Source organism: Fukomys damarensis, unplaced genomic scaffold (assembly GCF_012274545.1).
Source record: "Fukomys damarensis isolate Sample0158 unplaced genomic scaffold, DMR_v1.0_HiC HiC_scaffold_16, whole genome shotgun sequence".
In the NCBI taxonomy this organism is placed as follows: domain Eukaryota; kingdom Metazoa; phylum Chordata; class Mammalia; order Rodentia; family Bathyergidae; genus Fukomys; species Fukomys damarensis.
In genome coordinates this window covers 55,946,415-55,966,244 of record NW_022900928.1, presented here as the reverse complement: position 1 = coordinate 55,966,244, position 19,830 = coordinate 55,946,415, and the positions used below count along the sequence as shown (strand labels likewise).

Genomic DNA, 19,830 nt, shown 5'->3' with positions numbered 1-19,830 from the left:
GTTTTTTTTTTTTTTTTTTTTTTTTTTTTTTTTGGTCCTGGGGATTGAACTCGGGTCTTTGCACTTGCAAGGCAGGCCACCAATCCGCTGAGCTAAATCCCCAGCCTGACTTTTGCTTTTTTTAATCCATCTGAAAATTCCTGCCTTTTAGGTGTTTGGACCATTTATATGTAATGTTATTACTGATACACAGATGGAGTATTTCTTATCCAAAATGTTTGGGACTGGGAGTATTTTTAATGTTGAATATTTTCAGGTTTTGGAGTAATTGCGTATACATGAGATACCTTGGGTATGAGACCTAAGTGTAAACATGAATTTCATTGATGTTTCAGATATACCTTATGTTCACAACCTAAAAGTAATTTTTAAAAAGTTTTTTTTCTTCATCGGTACATTTTAGGTATACAACTGAAAGTAATTTTACACGTTATCTTAGCCAAAGGCTGAGAAGCGATTGTGAAAGTAATTTTATACGTTTTTAGTATGCTTACATTTCAAGTGAAAGCTGTCATATGAAGTCACATTTGGAAATTTTCACTTCTGCCATCATGTCAATGCTCAGAAAGTTTCAGGTTTTGGAGCATTTCAGATTTCAGAGTTTTTCATTAGAAATACTCAACTTGTAATTAATTTCAAATTTGTAATTTTACTATTTTGAGTACTAATACTAGGTATCACATATTTTGTCATTTATGGTCCTGACATTTTTTGAATTTCTGTAAATATTTTTGCATTGGTTCTGGGGACATAATTAATTGGAAACCATTTGATCTTTTTGGCTCTTGCTTTTAACATTCGGTAGCTGGACCTATAGCAACATTTAATCTAGGGCTTATTATTTCCTGCTATTGAAGCAACGGCCTTGATATTTTACTTAGTACTTTCTGAATTATGAGGTTTCCTGGTCTGGCTGCTGGAACTAGGCATAATTTTCAGGAGTGCTGAGTACTGTTCCTCTAATCCTTTGGAATAGCTCTTTCCCTAACTAATTATTTTCTTCCTGAATGCTCAAGGGGAATCCTTTGGGATTCTCTCAGTCTGATACTCTGTTTCATGAACTGTAGCTGCCTTGGAATTCTTGAACTCCTAGCTATTTCTCTTTTACTCAGGAATCCTTCTAGTTCTGCCTGAGTTCAGAAGCTCCATGTTCTGTAGACTTAAATTCTTCTTAAGTCAGTAAGCTGGGCGAGTGTGATGTTGGTTGGAAATTTCTCTTTTCTTTTGGAAGGCTTCTGTAGTATAGGGCAGATACTCTTTGTTTTAAGTTAGTGTATGTGTCTGATTAATTCTGGACAGACTTTGCAAAAAGACACACGATCACTGCTTTTATTCTTTGACTGTGGCTAAACATATCTTCAGATTAGAGTTTTTTAATTATCACATTGAGAAGTACCCAAGATACATAAAATTGTGGCCTAATTCAGGTGTTTATGTTTGTTTTAGGATGAATATGGATAAATAAATAATAAAGAATAGTTGATTTTTATATTATTTATCTCCTTGGTAATAGGACTTGGTCAGTTATTATTTTAATTGCCATAGGCCAAAATGGCTCCAAAATAGAACCTTGAAGTATTGATTGATTTATGGGAGAACGTGGGGTCCAGTTTTTATGCATTAGAATTTTGATCTCTTTTTGGTGCTGAATATTTTATTGAGGTCATTTAAGATGAAATTTGAGCCTTGGTGTTTTTACTCGCACTTGTATTTCATATACCCTTAATTTGTCCTGTTCCAACTTAGTCCAGAGGATGAGTCCGTCTATATCCTGAGTGTTGATGAGAAGAACAAGTTGGGAGCCAAAATTATTAAGGCAGAGATGATGGGGAATATGGTAAGGCTCTTATATGTTGTTCTTTTGGAGAATAAGGATGAAATATTTAACTTCTTACAAGTAATTTTGGAAGTTCCTCGATAGTGTGGATATGGCATACTTTGAAAATATTGCTCTTTGTTAATTCTTTAAATGTTTGAATATTTCTGTAAATATTAGAATAGTGTCTTCTAAATAAATATCTCCTTTGTCAGATTTCTGAAATTTGTGATCCAAGAGAATTATATTCTTTACTTTTTATTATTTTTGTTGACTTTGTTCTGTGTTAATTTATGGAACATATGTTAAGGAATTAAAAATGTTTCTGTTTGACATTTTTAGGTATTTATTACTAAGAATGCTTCTTACTTTCTGAAAATAATTTACTTAATAACCTAAAAATGAGCTCTTAAGAAAAGATGGTTGATTCATTTATTCAACCATTTAAGGTGATGTTTGTGCTTGATACTGTATTAGATGTTATATTTGGATTAATCCATTCAATTCTTATAATAATGTTTAGGGCTAATTTACCTCAGATTGAATAGAAATAGGGATGACTGGGTAAGTGCTACTTTTATTTATTCATTCGTTTTATATATATATTTATTCAAGTTAATTTTATTGGTACATGTAAGTCATACAATATAATGACATTCATCATTATGAAATTTGCACCTTTACATAATCCATCTTAGTTTTTTTTTTTTGGTACCAGGATCAAACTCGGGACCTTGTGCTTACTAGGCAGGCAGTGGCACCAATGAGCTAAATCTTGGTTCTTATTTTTTCTCCATTTCCCTACCCTCCCTTCAATCCCTCCACCCCCACATCTACAAAGACTTTGTTTCCATTTTTTTCATTTTCTCATATTCCATTCCCTTCTTTCTTTTCTCTATTCCTCCCACTTCCCCTTCCCCTTTGCACCTTTTCTTCCCGTTTCACATTGTCTTTTATACCTTTTAGTCCTTATTTACACTTTAAGTTTCTCACATTGGAGAAACTATTTGGTATTTACACATGTGTATCCTATTTATTTCACGTAAAAGTATCCCCTCAATGTGTATCCAATTAGCTATAAATATCTAGTTTCTCATTCTTTATACCTGAGTAGTACTCCATTTTATGAAAAAAAAATTACATTTTCTTTATCTAGTCTCCCATTGATGGGCAGTTGGGCTGCTTCCTTTTACATGCCTGTTATACTGTCATTTTAAATTGCTCATGGTAATGAAAGCTAGATAGCTTTCCATGCCATGACACCATGCCTCCACTATGGTCATATTTATGTAGTCATCTCAAACTGAGTGATCTTTCATTAATCTTATGTTTTTACAGACTGTCAATCTAGTACTCTTTAGAAGAATAAAAGGTAGCCAATAAAATATTTCTATTTTTATTAGTTTGTATATCCATTAGATTATTAGCAGGCATGTTTTGCACATGTTGCTTTATTTGATTCGGGTTCTTGGTAACACTTCAGTTTAGCTCAGAAATTGTGGAGAGAGATAAACCAGGGCAAAACCACCAGTAGCAAGAAAAGCAAGGTTGAGAGGTAAAACGGCAATAATAGCAATAGCTAGAAAATAAAGCTTGAGTTTTGAAAGCATAGAAGAATTAGTTAAAATAGTAAAAGAGAGGTCACCTAGCAAGAAGCTCTTAGATTAAAAACTGTGTTCATGGAGCCATTACAGTGGAACATGCTATACCATATAAATTTATTTTATTACTTTGTGATTTATTGCTTTTTAAATTTTCCCTCAGATTTTTTGAGATGAGGTTTCACAATGTAGCCCACACTGACCTTGAATTCAGTATGTAGTGCCTAGGCTGCCCTCAAATTCATGACGTTTCTCCTGCCTCAACTTTCCAAGTGTTGGGATTATAAGGCATATGCCTCTACTCCCAGTTTGTTTATTGCTTTATATGTCATTTGTTTTGTATAAATTCCTATAGATTTTCTTGAGTAGAAATAAAATTTACTCACAATTTTTTAAAAATTACTTATCAACAATGAAGAAAATAATATGTTAAATCTTGTGATGGCCTCCTTTTCAGAAATAATGGAAAATTTAAGTATTGGATGTGTATAATATATAAGAATTATAAAAATATTTTTGAGGTTATGTTTCCTTCATCTCCTTGTCTTCCTCAAAATACACGATCTTGAAATGATTTACCTTCAGAAGCTGCAGATATTTGAGGTGTTTGTAACTTAGATTAAGTTCATTAAAACATAATATATACTGAGCTCTGCATTGGTAGTTGAAGTTAGTTGATGGCCATATGGTGTTTTTGTTATACTATTTTCTTTTTATTGTATGAATTTGTAATATTCTGTAATGGAGAATTAAATAGCATGTCACACTTTTCTTTTTGAAGGAACTGGCTGTAAAACTTAAAGCTCAACTTGAAAAAGCTAATGAATTAAAAGAAACTGTAACACAAATATCAAAAACAACAGGAGCAGAAAAGGTACGTAATAAATGTTTATTGCAAGCATGTAATTACCTTGTGTAATTACTTTGCAGTGGCAATATTTTAATATGAGTTATGTCTGTTTGTGTTCTGTTAGTGAACAAAATACATAAAATCATTTGCCTGCATGTAACTTTCATTTGAGTAGGGATGGAAAACGATAAAAGGAGAAAATAATAACTAAATAAATGATACAGTATATTAGAAAGTTATATATTCTGTGGGAGGGTAGTGGAGATCTTGAGTGTTTTGGGGTGCACAGCTCTCACTGAAAAAAGTGACCTTGCTACAAAGACTTGAAGTAAGTGAAGGAGTATCTTGAGTGGAGAGCAAATTTTTAAATTCTAAAAAGAATTTAAAGGCTCAAAGATAGGGTTTTGTCTGATGTACAGAGTGAAGAACATGACCAATGCTGCTGACATAAAATGAATGAGAGAAAGGGAAGCCTTAAGTTTAGAGACTACCAGGATCCAGAACATGTTAAACTTTGGAAATTATCAAAAGAAGAAAAAAGGCAGAAGCTGGAGTCTTGGCAGGCTTTTAAGATAATGCAGATAAGAAATGATGGTGACTTTGACCAAGATAGTAGATAATGAGATGGTTAGGAAATGTTACGTTTTGTACATGTATATTTTCTATATATATATTTTGAAGCGGGAACTGACCTGATTTTTATGATGTGTTAGATGAGGGTGGCAGATGGGTAATGACATAGGGAGGGGTGGTAGAGAGGACTTCAAGGTCTTTAGCTTCAGTAGCTAAAAGTATAGCATGGCCATATAGATTTGTGAAAGAAAGGAAGTGTGATTTTGAGGTCAAAATAGAAGTCTGTTCTGGATGTATTGAATTTGAGTGGTTTTTAGATGAGGAACAAGTGGAGAACCTGGGCTGGAGATAGAAATTTGGAAATTATTAGCATATGGATGATATTTACATAAATGTTAGTGTATAAAAATCATCATGAGCATAAGTGTAGATAGAAGTTGAAGGACTAAGTTGGATGCAATACAGTGTTGAGAGCTTAGATAAATTAAAAAAATTTGTGTCGTTATCACAGTTTTGTAGATCAGGAGACTGAAGCTGGCACAGAGTTAAGTGCCTTGTCCAGTCATAAAGCTAGTAAATAGAGAACAAAGATTCAAACTCATGAAATACTTACGTTTCCATTTTGCCTTTTTGTTGCAAAAAAAAAATAAAAGTCAACATGCATTTTTAAGAATCAGATTTGAGTTAAAATCAGATAACTGAATATAGAGGACTCATTAAAAATTAATTTACATAATTTACTGTCAGTATGAAGTTGCATTCCATAGAGTTTTCTTCAGGCTGTGATCATTAATGTCTTAGATAATAATATAATGTATATGAAATTAGCCTTTTAAAATAAGTTGTGAGAACTAATATTTTTAAAAAGTGAATAATTTAAAATTTCTTGTACAGATGAAATTGAGAAATTACAAGCAGGTTAAAAAGTAAGGGAGTAGCCAGGTGTCATGGTACACACCTGTAATTACACACCTGTAATTCCTAAATTGTGATTGAAGCAGGAGAATCACAACTTCAAGCCCAGTCTGGGCAATTTAGTGACTTGGTGAGAACTTCCCTCTGCAATAATGAAAGGCTGGGGATGTGACTTAGTGCATATATAGCTCAGGCCCTGGGTTCGATTCCCACTTATTCACTTAAAATAATGGCAAGTGAAGGAAGATGTTTAAAAGTAGTTATATTGTTCAGTCTGTCTTCCACACTTTTTGCCCAGTTATTGTTTGCAGCAGTGCTTGATCCTTGAGCTCATAATAATTTTGTATTTTGAAACTTTCTTTGGTTTCTTAAGGCTAACTATATTAAATATCAGATCTTCCTACCAGATAGCACTCCAGAGTATAGCTCTATTTTCCTCGAACTAAACCCCCAGTTCCTTTTTTTTTTTTCCATTTCATTTCACTTTGCTTTCCTTTACGTTTTTTATTTTTTGTGGTACTGGGGGTTGAACTCAGGAGCTAAATCCCCAGCCATGCTTTCCTTTACTTTTTTCTTTTCCTGTTCTTTAAATATAAATATAATTAATCTCAATGAAGTACTGGTTTGTTAATGTCATTTATTAAGCATTTGTTGAGTGAATACCTGTTGTTGTTTGACACTATGGTGGCCCTTACAGACGAAGTGGTATACAGCTTGGTCTTTATTCTAGGTGAGAAAAATGGTTAAGTTTAAATATCTGCTGGGTTAAATGGAAATTGAGAATGTCTATACCCTGAGATATATTTTGCTAGTAAATACAATTCTTTATTACTATAAAAGCAACAGTGCCCTTTGTGAGAGAAAAATATTTACATTCCCATAAATATTGTAAATAATAATAGGGAAAGTACATCACTGCTTAGCAAATTGATTTTATAAGTATGTAAGCTGTTTTGTTTTTCCTCTCTTCCTTAAAATAATTTATGATTTGAATTCTCCAGAGAGCAATTTTATGGCTAATGAATGAATGATTCATGAATATTTTGAGATTTGTTAATAAAAGGGTTCATATAAAATGTTTATGATAAAGCACTCAATGCTTTCAAAATATAAAGTCTTATAGCACAAACTGCAATTGTGGAGAATAATTTAAAAATCTGGGATATTTAGCGTTTGAAATGGGAAGATTTTTATAGATTCTTTCTAGTTATATGAAAAAAATTGTTTATGCTTTCTTTGGAGAGAAATTAGTAGATCACATGGGTGATGGAAACTTTTTTGCTTATTTTCGCTTCTATCTTTTGTTTTAATGCCAAGTAGATAGAAATGCACTCTGTCTTGGGTACCCAAAATGGAACAACTTCGGGTCTTTTGTAATAATAGATCTATGGGAAAGAAAGCAGACAAAGGGGAAAAGAGGAACTTCAAAGGGAAAAAAGTGAGTTTGCTTTGGGAGTATATTAATCTGTTTGAGGTACTATTTATCAAATGTTTATTGAATACCCCCTATTGCTTGGCATTGTGCCAATCCATATAGCTGTCAGGTAGAGTATAGCTTGGTCTTTGGACTGGAAAAGATGGCAAAGGCAAAAAATTATAAGTAGATTCATAGTTACTGAAAGGATTATGATGTAGCAATATAGATGTGCCTAAAATTACTTAGTAAAAATATTGTCTGTGGCTACATGCTTCCTTTCATAGTTGAGCAACAAGGACAGTGCTTATGGACTGTGATGCAGCATCTCAGATACACACACACATACATGTATATGAAACATATGTATGTTGAACGTTTTCCAGTTCTTCATGGACTAGTAGTTGTATAAAATACAACAGAAATTAATTACAGAAAAATGAAATAAAGACATTTTGTTTCAATTGAATTCATATAAAATTGCTCTCTATGATTGCTAAAAGTGTTTATAAACTGTTTTCTGTACTTTATCATGGATTAGTACAAATATTTCATGGTTGGTCATTCATGGACTTGTTTTGGTCTGTTTCCATATTTGGTATGGTATTGATTTCCTATCTGATATATGGTCCCTGTAGCTTTTTAAGTAAAGAATGGTGTGATTTTGCTTAACAGAGTTAGGTTTTTGGCAGTACCAATGCTAATTAAGTTTCAGCCAAAGATTAAAAACCAAGAAATAGTGAAATCGTTAGCATTTGAAGGGTAGCTATAAATAGAGGAGAGAGTGAAGGTGAGTATCTTTATATTGATAATTCACGTAGGGAGTAATTTCCCCACTGACATATAAACTTGAAGGCAAAGACTATCCTTTTTTGGCCACTAGCAGAAGATAGGCACTTAAGAAAATATTTGGTGAATGAACAAGTGAATGAATAGATACATGGAGGTAAAGGCATAAGAAGAGTTTCAAGATGGACAATATAGTAAACAGAATCAATAATTTAGTAATTATTTGTTAGATTTAGTAATTTGAAATTCCTTAGGGAGAACAGGTTTAACTGTCAAAAAGTAGCCAGATTACATTATTTTGCCTTATCTCTATTATCTGGTCAGGGAATGAATAGAGTATTTTTTTTTTTAAAGGCAGTGTCTTTCTATGTACTCAAGGCTAGTTTTGAACTCACTAGGCTGTCCTTGAACCCATAATGATCCTGCTGCCTCCTCTCAAGTGTGGGGATTATGGGTATGCACCACCATGCCCAAGGAGAGATTATTTTTTGGTACTGGGGATCAAACTCAGGTCCTTGGGCTTGCGAGGCAGGTGGTGGAACCACTGAACTAAATCCCAGGCTAAGGTTCTTTAAAATATAACATTTCATTAATTAATAGGAATAAATTCACATTCAAGAAGAAAAGTAGTGATTAGTGCCAGGGGTCGTGATAGGTGCCTGTAGTTGCAGCACTTTTGGGCGCAAGTTCGAGCCCAGCTTGGACAACCTAGCAAATCTGAGGCCCTCCCTATCTGAGAATAAATAATAAAAAGAGGGCTGGGAATGTAGCTCAGTATAAAGGCCTTGGGTTTAATCCCTAGTTCTGCAAGGAAAAAACAACAGCAACAACAAAACAAAGCAATGATAAATAATCTTCACCAGTCATTTAGTATTGTGTAAAAAAAAAAGTACATTCCTATACAATTAATACTAGGAATCTGTTTTTTTCTTCCATTTACACAGGGCAACTAAATCTATTAAATGGAATTGAAATTGATTTTTTATCTTTAGTTCTAATTTGAGAAAGTTGAAATGTGAATAATTTACTTTGTCTTATTTACAATTGATTTTTATTTCCTAATAATGTGTACTTACTTTTTTATGAGAATATTACCAGTAATATTTCATTTTCACCACAGAACAACATGTATTCATTGTTGTACAAGACATATATTTGGCTGAAATTTTGTACGATGGAAGGATTATGATTTTAAAGTATGGAGTATAGCTTCTTTTGGAGCCAGAGAAATTAAAAGCATTTGAAGACTTTTAAATGATAGTGTTGAATATCATTAGTTAAATTTACAAGTGCTTTTTTTGTCATTTAGTTGTTTTATTTTTTATACTCAAGTTTTAGGGCTGGAGATTTAGCTTGGTGACGCTGCACCTGCCTTGCAAGTGCGAGGTCCTAAGTACCAGAAAAAAACAAAATCCCCCCAAAAAACCAAAAAAGCATATCATCACGTTTTAGTACAATCTTTGAGAAACATCCATTAAACATGATATCTGTTGTATAAGTGGTGTCTACTGTTGTACAGTGCCTGGTAGATTGTTAGCACTTTGTCATCTTTTAATAGTGTCTGGGTGAAAACTTTTAAGATTTCTTTCTGTGAATTTTTTTTTTTTAATAAACTTTGGGTTTTATCTCCATCATTTTCCTGAAAAGATTATGGTCATTTTATTGTATAGTGGATACTGAAAATCCAGAAAATTTAAGATAATCCTTAACATTATGTAACAGCTAGAATCTTTCCTATACTTTTTGTGTAATTAAATATAAGTATTCAACATTCTTCACAATTACTTCAACAGTTATCTCTAAATCTTTTTGTAGAATGCAGACCAACAAGAAGTGATCCTTGTCAGAACAGATGAGTCTGGAAGAGTGTGGCCTGTGAACACACCAGAACCTCTGGAATCAAAAGCAGGAAGTAGGAAGAGGCACAGGGTATGTTTAACATGTTTTTGCTCATTAATTCAGTATTTCTTTTTCCTGTGGAGCTTTTTTGTGCTAGATTAAGAAAATAGTTTCAGGAATAACTTTCTTGTAGTATTGTAAATTATGTTAGACGGTAGTGAATTATGTTACTACCTTTATTCTTCATTATGTCCCTTTGCCTTTTGCATAAAATGGAATATAATTCAAACTTTTTTTTCAAGAAATTTTGAACATTGAGTTTTTTTATTCCCCTTTCCCTCCCTGACCCTCTCCCTCTATCTCTACATCACTTTTCCCCATTTTCATTATTATTGTTGTTATTATTTAGTTCACGTTTACAGCATATGATTACCTTCACTAAGGGTAATTGGTATATGTACATAACACATTTTAATCTCTTTTTATGTCAATACTAGGAATATATTTTTTTCTTCCATTTATGCAGAGGAACTACATCTGTATTAAATAGAATTGAAATTGATTTTTTATATTTGATTCTAATTTGAGAGGAAAATTGAAATGTGAATAATTTGCTTGGTCCTGTTTATAATTGATTTTTATTTATTGCCTAATATTCTTTATTTTCCCTCTTGGTCCCCTTCCTGTTTGCATAAGATCTATCTCCCTTTTTCTTTTTAATCTTTTATTTTTCTCTTTACTTTATTTGCACTTTGGATTACTCAAATGAGAAACCATATGGTATATAAGTTTGTGTGTCTGATTCATTTCACTTAACATTATATTTTCAAGTTGTATCAATTTTCCTACAAATATAGCTAAGGAGTATTCCATTATGTACAAATACCATGTTTTATCTGTTCATCTGCTTCCAAGATATAGCAGTATAAATGAAATAAATTTACATATATTAAAATATTTGGGGAAGTATTTGAACTTCTCCCTGTTTGCTGTTTATCTCTTTTGCTCTTACTTGTATGTAGGTACATATATATAAATATTGTATTTTGTGTTGTTCATATAAGAGAAACCATGCATTGTTTAAGCATGTGTGTCTGACTTTTTCTTGAAAAGAAAGTTTTGTGTTATTATCTGTTTCTTCTTTGTAAGAATCCTTTTGGTCTATGTCTTATACTCTGAGTAACTACTTTGAAGATAATGATACACAATGTACTGTTTTGTTAGGAAATTTTGTTTTATTTTTCATAAAATAAAAAAAGATTTAATCTGTTATGAATTGTGCTGCTATGAACATGGGTTTGGATGTATTGCTGTAATATGACATGTTTAATTCTTTTGGAAAGATACTTAAAAGGGGAATAGCTGGGTTTAATGGGACAGCATTTTTAGTTTTTTGAGAAATCTCCATACCAATTTCCCTAATGGTTGTACTAGTTTACATTCCCACCAATGTAACAATATTCCTTTTTCACCATAGTCAAATCAACATTTGTTATTATCTGATTTCTTGATGAGTGCCATTCTTTCTCAAGTAAGATGGAGTTTCAATGTTGAGTTTACATTTTTCTAATGGCCAGTAAAATCAAACATTCTTTCATGTATTGGCCATTTGTATTTCTTTTTCTGAGAAGCGTCTTTTTACTTGCCTATTTCTTGACTGGGTCTTCTATTTTGGAGGATCTAATTTTTTTGAGCTCTTTATATATTTTAGAGATCAGTCTTTTGTTCGAGTGTAGCTAGCACAATTTTTTTCCCTTTCTGTACGTTGTCTCTTCACTTTTTTGTTATTTCTTTTGCTATACAGAAGCTTTTTGATTTGATATGGTCCCATTTATTGATTCTTTTTTTTTTTTTTTTGAGACAGGGTCTCACTGTATAGTTGAGACTGACCTGGAATTCACTATGTAGCCCAGGCTGGTCTCGAACTCACAGCGATCCTTCTGCCTCAGCCTCCCGAGTGCTGCGATTACAGGTGTGCGTCACCACGCCTGGCTCCATTTGTTGATTCTTGCTGTTATTTCTTGTGTAATTGGAGTTTTGTTTAGAAAGTCTTTGGCTACACCTAAGAATTCAAAAGTTTTGTCTCCTTTATCTTCCAGTAGTTTGAGTTTCTGTTTTAATATTTAGATCTTTGATCCATTTTGATTTTAGTTTACTAGACAGTTAGAGGTATGAGTCCAGCTTCTATCTTCTGCATGCATAGAGGTAGCAAGTTTTCCTAGGCTATCTTGCCTCCTTGCCTCCTTGTATGTTTTTGACTCATTTGTCAAAGATCAAACAGCTGACTGTCTGAGGTTGTTTCTACATCCTGTGTTCTATTCCATCAATCCATCTGTCTAGTTTTGTGCCGATACCATGCTGGTTTTATCACTGCAGAAGCCTTGTAATATAACTTCAAGCCCAGGATTTTGATGCCTTCTACTTTGTTCTTGTTGCCCAGTATTGCTTTTGCTATTCTTGGTCTTTTCTGATTTCATATGAATTTTAGGATTATTTTCTCTAGTTCTGTGATGACTGCTGTAGGTATTTTGATTTGGATTGCATTAAATCAGTTTTGGAAGTTGGCCATGTTGACTATGTTGATTTGGCCTATCTAGGAATAGGGCTAACTTTCCATTTTTTAATGTCTTTTTCAATCTCCCTTTTCAGAGTACAGTGGCACCTTATTTCATGAACTTAATTTGTTCTATGATTTTGGAAAAGATAGCCACATTTGTGTTTGTCTGGGAAAGATGGCTGTGGTTGTGTTTATCACCTTTTGCAGTGTTTGCAAACAAACAAACAAACATTTTGCCAAGTGCTTCTGTTTGTGGACCAAATTGTTTGCAAACAAGTGTCAGGAACCAAGGTCCCACAACTGTACTGTAGTTTTCATTGTAGAAGTCTTTCATTTCCTTGATTAGCTTGATACCTAATTTTTTAATTTTTCTTGGTGTTATCATGAATGGTGTTGTTTTCCCTGTTTCTTTCTCAGTGAGTTCATTATTGGTATATAGGAACTCTTGACTTTTTTGTGTTGATTTTGTATCTTGTACATTGTTGAATTTGGTTTTAATTCTGGGAGTCTTTTGGTGGAGTTTTTTGGGTCTTCTATATAGAGTATCGTATTATGTGCAAATAGTGATAGTTTGACTTCTTTTTTCTGTACATGGCCATTTTATTTCTTTCTCTTGCCTGATTGCTCTGGTGAATAACTTGAGTACTATTTTTTTTCCCCTATCTTATTGAGTTTATTGGTACTTTTTAAGTATTTGAGTACTGTGTTGAATAGGAGTGGTGATATGGAGTGTCCTCGTCTTAGTCCTGATTTTATTTATTTATTTTTGTTGGTTTCTGAATAATCTTTTATTAATATAATGACACTTCTTGAGATATGCTTTTACTGTACATGATTAGAAAGTCTTTTTATATACATTAAAAATTTTAATCCTCATAACTGTTCCATAAAATGAACAGAAAGAAAAGGACCTATCAGAACAGGTTTGCATGTGGGTTTGCATGTGGTGCACGGCTGTAGTTCCAGCACTTGGGAGGCTGAGGCCGGAGGACTGCCATGAGTTTGAGGTCAGCTGGGGATTAGTCCTGATTCTAGAGTGAAAGCTTTCAGCTTTCGTTTAATATGTTGGTAGTCGGTTTGTCCTAAATGGCTTTTATCAGATTCAGGTAAGGTCCTTCTATACCTATTTCCTTTATGATTTTCATCATGAATGGGTGTTTGATTTTGTCAGTAACACTTTCTGCAATTATTCATATGACCATGTGGGTTTTGTTTCTGTTTCTTTTTATGTGGTTGAGTGTGTTGAACTCTCCATGGGTTGTGGAATAAAACCTACTTGGTCATGCTGTGTTATCCTTTTGATGATTTGTTGGCATTCTATTTGCAGTATCTCACTGAGAATTTTTGCATCTTGATTCTTTAAGGAGATTGGCCTGTAGTTTTCCTTTGTAGTTGGGTCTGTGTCTGGTTTTGGGATCAAAGTGATGCTGGTTTCCAGAAGTAAATTTGAAAGCATTCCTTCCCCTTTCACTTTTAATGAAGAATGCTCGCTTCGGCAGCACGTATGTCAATTTCATTGAAGACTTTGAGGACTGTTCATGTTATAACCTCTTTAATGGTCATACAGAATTCATCATGAAATCCATCAGGTCCAGGGTTTTTTTTAGTAAGTAGGTTTTTTATTACTGCCTCAGTTTCATTGCTTATTATTGGAATCTTCAGAACTTTGATATATCTTGGTGTAGTTTTGGTAATTCATATGATTCCAAGAAACTGTCTATTTCTTCAAGATATTCCAATTTGTAGGAGTATAATTTTTCATAGTTACTATCTTCTGAATTTTGACAATGTCCCTTGTGATTTTGCCTTTTTTATTTGTGATTGCATTGTTTTTTATCTTTCTTTTAGTTAAGTTTGGCTAAGGGTTTATCTGTTTTGTTTATTCTTTCAAAGAAGCAGCTCTTTGATTTGTTGATTATTTGTATTGTTATTTAGTCTGTTTCATTAATTTTCATTCTGATCCTTATGATTTCCCTTATTAATGTTTAAGGCAATTTTAATTTTAGTGCACATTTCTTTGATGTTGTGTTTAGTTTCTTTTTATGTACTTAATAATATGTGTTTGAGACCAAGTTTTTGGGACCTGGCAGTGGGGTATCCAAACACAGTAATGTGTTAATTATGTTGGTTTTGTGAGCCTTTATAAACTTAATTTTTTTTTCCAATTTCCAGCTGCAGCAATTAATTTTTAGTAATACCTTGAGGCTCTTGAGATGGCAAAGCAATGTATTATATTTAATTTTTCTAAGTTAAGTTTTGTTTTAAAATTGAAGATCATAAAACATTAACTGAAGGGCGGGGGATTTAGCTCGGTGGTTCGGTGGCCTGCCTTGCAAGCGCAAGGACCCGAGTTCTATCCCCGGTACCAAACAAAAACAAAAACAAAACGTTAACTGAGTATATGAAAGAATTTTTCATCCTGAGTTTTTCTATCAAATACTTATATCTCCATTAGTTGCCTATGCTAGTAATGATTCTAATTAATTCTTTTAATAAATAGAAGTGATAGAAATGTAATTTCTTTTGGCAACTGATGACTTTTCTAATACGATGGGAATAGTTAGGGAGAAGAATAAAGAGGAATAGTAAAGGTTTTAATATATGAAATGACAGAATTGACTTGGGTTCTATAAACACATTAAATGGTACTGAGGGCTCTTTTGAGTTGCATATTGCTGAACCATCTAGGTATAGGAACCCAGAATATGGGCACATTGACTCATGGGTCTGATTTGTTCTTTGAGTATGATGAAAGGACAAGTGGGCCAGATATTAAAGATTGGAGCCAGGGAGTGATTGAAGTCATGACATATGAGATTTAAACTAGTGAAGAAAGTAGCACTGTTGGAGGAAATTGTGAGACTGTGGTTCCAAAGATCTGAAAGAAATGGAAGGCCAAAATTTATTTGGATGAGGAAATGTGAGAACAGCATTGAGGAAATTTGATGTAGGGGGAAATAAATAATACCTTTCTGTTCCATACCTGGATATAGAACCAGCTGAGAGGAAAATCTAGGATTAAATGAGATGGGGGTCAGAATATCAGCTTTTGTTTCTCATAAAGTTGTATGTAGAATAAGGTTTTAATATTTAGATATGGGTATCTTACCATTTCCAGTTACTGTCACAGAATACCATATAGATGGGATGGTCTAAACAATATAAATTTGTTTCTTAAAGTTCTGGAGACTGGGAAGTGCAGGGCAAGTGTATAGTAAGGTCATGCTTTTTGATTTGTTGGTAGTGGTTTTCTCATTTTTATCCTACATGTCAGAGAAGAAAGGTGGTGAAGGGGAGGGAGTGGAGGAACTGGCTCACTTATGCCTTTTTACAGTGGTGTTAATCTCATTGATGAAGGCTCTACCTTCATGACCTGATTGCCTCCACCAGAGACCCCCCTCCTAATACCATCACTTTGAGATTTCAGTATGTGGGTTTTGGGGGGCTAGGATTCAAACATTGTTCAAATTAAATCCATAGCAGCGGGTTTGCTAATACTTAAACCATTTTTGATGTACTTATCCTATCCCTGGAATTGTAACTACAAGAAAGAGAAGAATAGAGAAGAAAGAAGAAGAAAGAGAAATTTGGTCTTTTCAACAAAATTCAGATCAGTAATGTCATGCTTTCATCCCTAGAGAAGAGGAGAGTAAAGGGACTGAGGAAGTAGGGATTGTAATTCTACTGGAAATTCTTTGACCTGGAAGCAGGGAGCAACTGGAAGCAATGTTTGTATACATGATGGGAATTTTACATTTATTAGGAGATTTATAGGTAGTGCATTAAAATACTTCAGAGAATTATATTTTACCCAAATTAACAGTGTTCATTTGTTACAGGTTTCTACCCATGAAGAAAAGGAAAGAGTCAGATACTTTCATGATGATGATCGTCTTAGCCTAAATGATTTAGTCAAAAATGAAAAGATGGGAACAGCAGAAAGTCAAAACAAACTTTTTATGAGAATGGCGGCTAAGGTAAGGTATTCCTGGGATACGTTTAGATTTTGAAGAGCTAGCTCTTCAATCTATCAGTAATCTACTTTTCAGAGAGATCTTTTTCTCTCTAATCTTGGTTAAGTTTATTAAGTTAAATCTTTTGTAAGACGTATGAGGGACATATTAGAAAAATATGCATTTGGAATTTGGATTGTTTTTAAATATAGACTTTGGCTTATGTCTGTAATGTATTCTATGAAGATTTTAATTTTATATTTAATGTACCACTTAAAGTTTGAGGCAAGTTTTAATGATTGGCAATCTGGTGTTTGTGGAATTACTAGCCTGTCTTGTCTTAATGATTCTTTAATTTTTTTGTGATTATGCCACAAGGGAAATGGAACTATTTGGATTCATATAGTATGGGTTATAGAGAAGACATTTTGAAATTCTCTTCAAACAATTTATATGAAAAAATATGTATAATTTTATCACATAATTTCAGGAATAAAGTGAATTTTTTGTTTCAAGTGGTATTCTTTAGTGGTCTCTTCCATTATAATTCCCTCTAAACACTATTTTTTTTTCTATAAAAGAGATTTTGCTTAAACTTAGCCCTATGATAGGGTTTGGTAAACTAATCCCAGGGGGAAAATTCATTTCACTGCCTGTGTTGGAAATAAAGGTTTTTTGAAAGAACAATAGATAAGTTAATTTACATATTGCCTGAGGCTCCTTTTACTTTGTTATGACTGAGTTGAACAGTTGTAACAGACTGTAGCGCACAGAGACTGTGTAGCTGTAAATATTTACTACCTGAACCTTTTCAGTTAAAAAAAAAAAAAAGAAAGAATAAAACAAACCATGTGTTGTAATACCAATAGTTATATTTTGGTAGTGAGAGTTTGAACTAGGTATCTGAGAGACAGGAGTGGGAGGGAGACTATTCACTGTTTTTCTTTCCAAACTTACAATCTTTTAAAAAATGTAAATATACTACCTGATCAAAAGTTAAAATAAAGGTAACTTCATATCTATGTGTGCCAGAGGTATGAGAGGGTGGTGAGTAATGTAACTTGTATTTAAATAGAAATGGTCATTGTAAATACCACCTAGAATTATATGGGATCTTAAATTTAGTTTATTAGCATATTCTTACCTCCATTTAGTGTGGAGAAATTGTTAGAAATGTCCTGGTCTGGAAGTTCAGTGTATAAAAGGGATCATATTTTTATGAGTTTTCTTCTTAGAAATGATACCACTTTATATGGAAGATTGAATTACAGTTTTAGCAGTTCCAGGGTACTCTATTCAAGTTTATACCCAAAGACATCCATGTTGAAAATTGTGTTAGTCAATTAATAGTTGTTACTGAACACCTGTTTATGGTAGTCACTGTTGGAGGCACTAGGTACCCAGAAGCAGTCAAGTCAGTTTGTGCCTGAAAGGGCTTATATTTATACCCCATGAGACAGAGTATGAACATAATTTGAAATATTTGATAAATAATATTTGACAAATAGAAAATATTTGTATATAAAATAAGGCAAACTAGAAGTTAATGGTGAGTGCTGTTTTCAGTAGAGTGTTAGGAGAAAGGCTTCTCTGGAGTGAGTGGATGCTTCCACACATTCTAAACAAAATGAGGGAGGAGGGAATACTATTCCAAATAGAAGAAACAGCAGATTCAGAGAACCTGAAGCAGACAAACCTGAAGAACATCAACAGATAATAAAAAAAGGGAAAGGTCCTGGGATTTAGCTCAGTGTCGCTGCACCTACCTTGCAAGCTCAAGCCCCTGAGTTCGATCCCCCCGGTACTGGGGGAAAAAAAAAGGGGAAAGAAGGGAAAAAGAAGTAGTAGAAGATGAATTGGGAATGGGAATGGGAATGGGAAACATTACATATAGGGTCTTACATGTCCTGTGGTGAGGACTTTTGCTTTTGTTTTGAATGAGAAGCTATTTGAAGGTTTTAAACAGGGCTATGTCATGATCTGTTTATATTTATATATATAAATCTGTATATATCCATAGATATATACACACACACACACATACACACACATACATGTATTATGTAGTTCTCTTTGATTATATTTAATTATACTTTTTTCAGTACAGGGATTGAACTTGGGACCTGTGCTTGCGAGGCAGGTGGTGGCATCGCTGAGCTAAATCCTGGATCTGTTTTATTATATTTTAAGAGGACTTTTGTAGGTGTTCTTTTGATATGATAATGTACAGAGGCAAGTGTGGAAGCAAAGAGCACTTAGGGTATTTCACAAATTATAGCCCTAGATTAGATTAGCAAGACTGGTAAGAGGTGTTAGGATTTTTGGTATATTGAAATGAGAAAAGTAAAAGACAAATTCTGTGCGGTATGGATGGGAGTGGGAGATCAAAAGAACTATTGTGGATATGTAAAGTGTGAAATGCCTATTAGATATGTGATGTGGAGTGGCTTTCTTAGGAGCTCTGAGGGTTGATTTTGGTTCTTCTGTGTAGATTTGGTTGCTGTGAGCATTTAAATAGTGTTTAAAGTCATGAGACTTAAGACATTGGTAATGATGTTTCTGAAGGCTGAGCCTAGAGTACTGGAAGAGAATAGAAAGGATTTAGCAAATGACACTGAGAAAGTGCAGTCATCAAGGCAGGAAGAAAGCTAAGGGTGTGTGTGGTGTTTCAGAAGCCAGAGAAGCTAGGAAGGAGGTGAGGTTATGAATGACTGTCACCTGCTGCTGAAAAGTTGAGTAAGATCTTTGAAGATGAGGAAATTAATCACTGGGTTTCACAATGTGAAGATTTCTTTTGACTTGGACTTTGGTAAGTGTGTGGTTTTTTTGTTTGTTTGTTTTTTGTTTTATTTTTTGGTCCAGTTGAGGAAAAGCCTATTAGATTAAAGAGTGAATGTGAAAGGAGTTGGTCTTAGAAAGGAGTTGATTACTGACTCGGTTATAACAAGAGGAAAGGCAATGTATTAGTATAAAAATGCCAATAAGTTCATAAATTTGGTAGTGGAACAAGTTTTCTTTTTATTGCTTCAAATAGTTTAGTGAAAAGACTAACGTTAGTTGAGTAATGATGGAAAAGATGTATTGGAGGTTGAGAAAATGTGAAACACTTTTTGGCAAAATTCTTAAGTGAAGTACAGTAGGTTTGCAAGGCAGTGCCGACGGTCTGTCTGGAGTTTATGGTCATATATTTTTCTTTTATCATATTTAGGTAGAGATTTTATTTCTACACAGTTACTAAGCCCTTTTTGTATCTTTTACATTTCACCACCATTGATTGTTACTTTATGGTATAAATTTTTTTCTTTTTTTTAATGTATACATTATGGTACCTTTTACTATTTGTATTGCCTAGAATTGATTGATTGATTTAACAGTACTGGGGATTGAATTTAGGACCTTTGTTCTGAGTACATCCTTAACCTTTGTCTTTTTAAATTTTAGACAGGGTCTTATACATCTGCTAAATTGTCCAGGCTGGGCTCAAACTTGTGATCCTCCTTCCTCAGCCTCCCGGTGTGCTAGT

The 19,830-nt window shown here is 33.5% G+C and overlaps 1 protein-coding gene across 3 annotated transcripts in view; it reads left to right on the top strand.

Moving 5' to 3' along the window:
- Cwf19l2 (CWF19 like cell cycle control factor 2) overlaps nt 1-19,830 on the top strand; it is a 125,784-nt gene that overhangs the window by 41,353 nt on the left and 64,601 nt on the right. For all 3 annotated transcript variants that reach the window (XR_004517464.1, XM_033764306.1, XM_010610625.3), the window contains exons 9-12: nt 1,747-1,837; nt 4,199-4,291; nt 9,774-9,887; nt 16,194-16,331. Coding sequence is in view for 2 of the 3 variants with exons in the window: in XM_033764306.1 (XP_033620197.1) it covers nt 1,747-1,837; nt 4,199-4,291; nt 9,774-9,887; nt 16,194-16,331 (436 nt within the window). In the remaining variant the exon portion in view is untranslated. The remainder of the gene's footprint in view (nt 1-1,746; nt 1,838-4,198; nt 4,292-9,773; nt 9,888-16,193; nt 16,332-19,830) is intronic.